The sequence below is a fragment of the Salmo salar genome, chromosome ssa01 (genome assembly GCF_905237065.1).
Source record: "Salmo salar chromosome ssa01, Ssal_v3.1, whole genome shotgun sequence".
In the NCBI taxonomy this organism is placed as follows: domain Eukaryota; kingdom Metazoa; phylum Chordata; class Actinopteri; order Salmoniformes; family Salmonidae; genus Salmo; species Salmo salar.
This window is the reverse complement of record NC_059442.1, coordinates 157,336,931-157,344,024: the sequence shown is the minus strand read 5'-3', so window position 1 is coordinate 157,344,024 and position 7,094 is coordinate 157,336,931. Positions and strand designations below refer to the sequence as shown.

The following is a 7,094-nucleotide window of genomic DNA, read 5'->3' as shown; positions in this document are numbered from 1 at the left end:
TAGGGGTACCTTTAAGCAAGGGGTTAACAGTTAGGGGTACCTTTAAGTTTGTGGTCTCCATTGAAGGCTCTGCAGGCCCAGTTGCCCGTGGCGATGTCAGGAAGGAAGTCTGGGTGAGTGTTGTCATCTGCCTTAAAGCCACAGTACGCCTGAGGGAGGATATTACAGGAGACCACCGACATCAGATTTATCTCCAGCCCTGCTCTAGCTAGCACACCTGATTCTACCAATCAGCTGTAATCTGGCCCCTACAGGAGAGGAGGGTTGTCTCTCACCTTGTTGAGTTCCCTGGTGACCTGTTTCATGTTGTACTGTTCTCTCTGGTTTCTGAAGTGGAGAGCATCCATGGCCACAATCTGCCTGTGTAGCCTCTGCCACTCATCCCTGCAAACACAGGCAGAGCAATCAGGGATTTTAGCGGGTACGTGAGTGAGTGAGTGTGTGAGTGAGTGAGTGAGTGAGTGAGTGAGTGAGTGAGTGAGTGAGTGAGTGAGTGAGTGAGTGAGTGAGTGAGATAGTGAGTGAGTGAGTGAGTGAGATAGTGAGTGAGTGAGCTCACCTCTCAATGTTGTCTCTGTGAGGCCCTACCCACTTAAAAGTGTCGCTGTAGCCAGTGTACTGACTGAACTGTTGAGAACCTACAGAGAGAGAGAGAGAGAGATGTGTATGGTGGAAATTACAAGATTATGTTATGATGCTATTATTGCATCAAATGGTTGTTTTATGCAACAGAATAAGGGGTTGTTAGAACGCTCAACTGAGTATGTTCTACTGAGAATGGGCCTCTGGGAGATAACACTGACAGGAGATTTACAATGTCTTTTGGGTGATGAAATCTAAAGAGACCGAATTCCAGAGCATGAGTTAATGTTTCTGTTCTATATGGTACCAGGGAGAGAGAACTGTTTTTACAGCAGATACTGTCTGCTGTGAAGTATAAGTATCTTTCATTCAAATCTTAACCTTGTGACCCATTCTATACATCTGTTGTTTGTCATGTTGGTTGAAAGGGGTGTATCTTGGCTATAAAATACCTTTGTACTTTTGTCTCGGGGCTCATAACGAATCATCGGAGGGTGATTCGTCGACCAACCATCATTATCGTAGAGCACTCAATCGATTCATTTTATATGTGTGTTGTATAGACCTGCTTCCTTATCAATAAATTATTAAGGATTTAGTTGAAGTATAACTCTGACTTGTGTGATAAGTTTGTCTCTCCTCATTTGATAGTAAAGAAATGAACCACCACATGTGACAGAGAGAAGGTGTGACGTCGGGAGAAGGGACAGATATAAAGGGTGGTAGGTATGGTGGGTGGGCAGCTAACCTTGTGGGGACACACAATTAAGTCCCATTCAAACTAGTATTTTCCCTAAACCCTAACCCCTAACCCGTTCTCTTACCCTTACCCTAACCCTAACCTTACATCTAAACCTAACCTTAACCCTAAACCTAACCCTAGCTCCTAACCCTAAACCTAACCCGCACTCTTACCCTTACCCTAACCCTAACCTTACCTCTAAACCTAACCTTAACCCTAAACCTAACCCTAGCTCCTAACCCTAAACCTAACCTGTACTCTGACCCTTACCCTAACCCTAACCTTAACTCTAAACCTAACCCAAAATCCTAACCCTGACACCGTACCCAAACTGGACATGCCATCGTGCTCCATTGTGCACAAGTAGATTTTGTTCCCCCACACCAAACGCGATCATGACACGCAGGTTGAAATATCAAAATGAACTCTGAACCAATTATATTAATTTGTGGTCAGGTCTAAAAGCATTAAACATTTATGGCAATTTAGCTAGCTAGCTTGCAGTTGCTAGCTAATTTGTCCTATTTAGCTAGCTTGCTGTTGCAAGCCAATTTGGCCTGGGATATAAACGTTCATTTGTTATTTTGCCTGAAATGCACAAGGTCCTCTACTCCGACAATGAATCCACACATAAAACAGTCAACCAAATCATTTCTTGTCATCTCTCCTCCTTCCATGCTTTTTCTTCTTTGGACTTTACATGGCGATTGGCAATAGTATTACCATGACGACGACCTACCTCAGTTCGTTTTTCAGTCAGCCAAGTGGGTATAACCAATGAGGAGATGGCACGTGGGTATCTGCTCCTATTAACCAATGAGGAGATGGGAGAGGCAGGACTTGCAACGTGTTCTGCGCCACAAATAGAAGTAACTTCTATTTTAGCGCCTGGCAACGCAGACGCGTGCGAGCATTGTGGGTGCAATGATTGAATAACATGCATGTGTACATTTATTATGCACGCGACGCGAGCAGTGTGGTCAGCATGTAACCCTAAAACTAACCCTAGCTCCTAACCCTTAATGTAATTCTAACCCTAACACTAATTCTAACCTTAACACGAAACCCCCTAGAAACAGCATTTGACCTTGTGGGGACTAACAAAATGTCCCCAGTTGGTAAAATGTTTGTTTCTTTACTATTCTTCACACACACACGCACACGCACACACGCACACACACACACACACACACACACACACACACACACACACACACACACACACACACACACACACACACACACACACACACACACACACACACCTGTGATGAAGAGACACTCATTGTCTCCTAGTTTCTCAGTGAAGAGTCGAGATACGATGAGTTCTGGGTTCATCAGGAACAGAATCTCCTCCTGAACCAGACCTGAGCCCAACACTCCACCTCCTATCATGTTACAGGCAAAGTCCACCTGCAACACACACACACACACACACACACACACACACACACACACACACACACACACACACACACACACACACACACACACACACACACACACACACACACACACACACACACACACACGCACACACCAGAGCCATATATTTACACCTGCAAGATACACACACACACACCAATAACATTTACATAAAGAAAGGATCCAAAAATTTCAAGGCCCCTCCTTCTCCAAAGGCTGCCCACGACAGCTGAAACAGAGCAGTACCTAGCCAATTGGTTTGCTGTAGTTTTGTCAGCCCGCAATCTGGAGGCCACGCACTGCAAGCCTGTGTACGTGGCCAAGACTGCCAAATATCAGCACCACCAGCTTGTACCTCCACCCAGGCTGTCCCAGCACCACGAGGGGCTGGTACTGAAGCAGCTTGTCAGAAAAGGCCTGCTCCATGTAGCCGTCCAATCAGCACCTCCCCCTGACCTCCACCACAACAACAATATCTGGTGTATTTGGTACACACATTGATTCAAAAAATAAATAGAATGCAATCACACAATTCAAGCTAACTACAATATATTAATATAGACCTTCTGGCGGTCATGTCTAACAATGTACACACACACACACACACACACACACACACACACACACACACACACACACACACACACACACACACACACACACACACACACACACACACACACACACACACACACACCTGTAGCATCCCTGCTCCCTGTTCCTCTATGCAGCCTGCTGAGGTGACGTGGAGTTTAGGAACAGTCTCCTTACAACTGACACACAGAGAAAGACAAGAGGGGAATATTAAGTTTGTCTGTGTGTTTGTGTGTCTGTGTGTGAGTTTGTGTGTGTGTGTGTGTGTGTGTGTGTGTGTGTGTGTGTGTGTGTGTGTGTGTGTGTACCTCTCCCAGATGGGCATGTCTCTGTCTCTGATGTAGCGCCTCTCAAAGGTCACCAGTCCACTGGGCCTGGTCGCTGTCATGGCAACAACAAGGGTCAAAGTTCAGACAGGTAAATCTGGTTCCCACAGCAACTATTATCAGAGGGTATTCTTAATAACCTCTTATGGACAGATGTTCCGCTAGCGGAACGCCTCACCAATATCCAATGGTAGCACCTGGCGCGAAATACGAAAAACCTTAAAAATGTTATAATTTCAATTTCTCAAACATATGACTATTTTACACCATTTGAAAGAAAAGACTCTCCTTTATCTAACCACATTGTCCGATTTCAAAAAGGCTTTACAGCGAAAGCAAAACATTAGATTATGTCAGGAGAGTATCCAGCCAGAAATAATCAGACACCCATTTTTCAAGCTATCATATATGTCACAAAAACCAAAACCACAGCTAAATGCAGCACTAACCTTTGATGATCTTCATCAGATGACACTCCTAGGACATTATGTTATACAATACATGCATGTTTTGTTCAATCAAGTTCATATTTATATCAAAAACCAGCTTTTTACATTAGCATGTGATGTTCAGAACTAGCATACCCACCGAAAACTTTACTAAATTACTCACGATTAACGTTCACAAAATACATAACAATTATTTTAAGAATTATAGATACAGAACTCCTTTACGCAATCGCGGTGTCAGATTTTAAAACAGCTTTTCGGTGAAAGCACATTTTGCAATATTCTGAGTAGATAGTCCGGCCATCACGGCTAGCTAATTTGACACCCACCAAGTTTGGCCCTCATCAAACTCAGATTTACTATTAGAAAAATTGGATTACCTTTGCTGTTCTTTGTCAGAATGCACTCCCAGGACTTCTACTTCAACAACAAATGTTGTTTTGGTTCGAAATAATCCATAGTTATATCCAAATAGCTCCGTTTTGTTCGTGCGTTCAAGTCACTATCCGAAGGGTGACGCGCCGACGCATTTCGTGACAAAACATTTCAAAATATTCCATTACCGTACTTCGAAGCATGTCAAACGCTGTTTAAAATACATTTTTATGCTATTTTTCTCGTAAAATAGCGATAATATTCCAACCGGGCGACGATGTATTCGTTCAAACACTGAAAGAAAAAAATGGAGTCGTCTCGTGCACGCGTGCCTAAGTGTCATTGTTCCCAGAAGGACCACTCACAAAAAACCCTGCTGTTTTTTGCCCAGAGACTGCAGAGCTCTCATTCCACTTTCTGGCGCCTTCCTAGAGCCAATGAAAGCCTTAGAAAATGTCACGTTACAGCAGAGATGCTGTATTTTTGATAGAGATGCCCTAGAAGGACAAGAAATGGTCAGACAGGGCACTTCCTGTGTAGAATCTTCTCATGTTTTGGCCTGCCATATGAGTTATGTTATACTCACAGACACCATTCAAACAGTTTTAGAATCTTTAGAGTGTTTTCTATCCAAATCTACTAATTGTATGCATATTCTAGTTTCTGGGCAGGAGTAGTAACCAGATTAAATCGGGTACGTTTTTTATCCGGCCGTGAAAATACTGCCCCCTATCCCAAACAGGTTTAATAGGTTCCTGTAACCTACATAATACACTCATTCTGTACCCTACAGTACTTGTATTCCAGTCATTATAGTGACTATAGTAGTGTGTGGTAGTAACTTACCTGGGTCTGTGACAGTGTGGAAGTAATGAAGGAGGGCTCTCAGCTTCTCTCTCTTCCTCTCAGACCACTTTTCAAACAGACTGACAACACAGAGAGATAGAGTGGTCACATGTTATCATCTGTTGAAGTTGGAATACTTTGTGTTTGTCTCTATGTGTGTGTGGGTCCTCAGTGGAGTTTGTTGTGTGTGTTCTGACCTGTTAAAGTTGATGGTGGGGTAGTTGTGGTACTCTGCTCTGGGGTTGGGGGAGTTGCGGTGGGGGAAGGTGCAGTAGAAGGCGTTGGCCAGCAGACAAGCTATCTGACCCTGGGACAACGTGATGGACTGAGTCTGGCCCTTCTGGAGTAGAGGGATAGCCTACACACACACACACACACACACACACACACACACACACACACACACACACACACACACACACACACACACACACACACACACACACACTTAACAGATTGAGTAGATAACACACATTCAGTACCTTTACAATCTGTACCCTACATAGTACACTACCTCTGTACTCTACATAGTACACTATCTCTGTACCCTACATAGTGCACTACTTCTGTACCCTACATAGTACACTGCCTCTGTGCCCTACATAGTACACTACCTCTGTACCCTACATTGTACACTACCTCTGTGCCCTACATAGTGCACTACTTCTGTGCCCTACATAGTACACTACCTTTGTACCCTACATAGTACACTACTTCTGTGCCCTACATAGTACACTACCTCTGTACCCTATTACACTACTTATGTACCCTACATAGTACACTACCTCTGTACCTACATAGTACACTACCTCTGTACCCTACATAGTGTACATAATGCAGTTCCTATGTTGTTACCTTCTTGATATAGTGAGGCAGGCTGGAGGCCAGCTTTGCTATCTTAGGAAAAACAGACATGTAGTATTTCTCTTCTTTGGGTGATTTCTAGAGGAGAGGGAAAGGAGAATATATGTAATTCTACATAACACATTTAGAGAGAGTTGACATTCACAGTGAAGTGGTAACTGACCTTAACAAAGGTATGCAGGGCATCAAAGGACCATTGAGCTTCATACTTTGGGTTGTATTTCTTTATGGCTTTCTAAGTGGAGAGAAACATGTAGATCATAGTTAAACAGTACTGGTCAAACATGCTAACCCCTCCTTAACTGTTACCCCAAACCCAGGTTAACATGAGGAGGCATGTTAGGAAATGTTAGGATAATAGAGTCGTGTTAGGAAATGTTAGGATAATAGAGGCGTGTTAGGAAATGTTAGGATGATAGAGGCATGTTAGGAAATGTTAGGATGATGGAGGCATGTTAGGAAATGTTAGGATGATGGAGGCATGTTAGGAAATGTTAGGATAATAGAGGAATGTTAGTAAATGTTAGGATGATGGAGGCATGTTAGGAAATGTTAGGATGATGGAGGCATGTTAGGAAATGTTCAGATAATAGAGGCATGTTAGGAAATGTTAGGATAATAGAGGCATGTTAGGAAATGTTAGGATGATGGAGGCATGTTAGGAAATGTTAGGATAATAGAGTCGTGTTAGGAAATGTTAGGATAATAGAGGCATGTTAGGAAATGTTAGGATGATGGAGGCATGTTAGGAAATGTTAGGATAATAGAGGCATGTTAGGAAATGTTAGGATAATAGAGGCATGTTAGGAAATGTTAGGATGATGGAGGCATGTTAGGAAATGTTAGGATAATAGAGTCGTGTTAGGAAATGTTAGGATAATAGAGTCGTGT

General features: G+C 43.1%; 1 protein-coding gene across 4 annotated transcripts in view; it reads right to left on the bottom strand.

Moving 5' to 3' along the window:
• The window catches only part of LOC106594322 (uncharacterized), a 30,978-nt gene that overhangs the window by 2,247 nt on the left and 21,637 nt on the right, over nucleotides 1-7,094 (bottom strand). For 2 of the 4 annotated variants that reach the window (XM_045692986.1, XM_045692989.1), the window contains exons 8-17: nucleotides 6,367-6,438; nucleotides 6,195-6,281; nucleotides 5,537-5,697; nucleotides 5,340-5,419; nucleotides 3,652-3,724; nucleotides 3,447-3,522; nucleotides 2,590-2,737; nucleotides 560-638; nucleotides 276-384; nucleotides 41-149 (exon numbers count right to left, since the gene is read on the bottom strand). In XM_045692986.1, coding sequence (XP_045548942.1) covers nucleotides 41-149; nucleotides 276-384; nucleotides 560-638; nucleotides 2,590-2,737; nucleotides 3,447-3,522; nucleotides 3,652-3,724; nucleotides 5,340-5,419; nucleotides 5,537-5,697; nucleotides 6,195-6,281; nucleotides 6,367-6,438 — 994 coding nt within the window. Of the gene's footprint in view, nucleotides 1-40; nucleotides 150-275; nucleotides 385-559; nucleotides 639-2,589; nucleotides 2,738-2,995; nucleotides 3,226-3,446; nucleotides 3,523-3,651; nucleotides 3,725-5,339; nucleotides 5,420-5,536; nucleotides 5,698-6,194; nucleotides 6,282-6,366; nucleotides 6,439-7,094 lie in introns of those variants that run through there. The other 2 variants (XM_045692994.1, XR_006758500.1) reach the window with 2 other exon arrangements.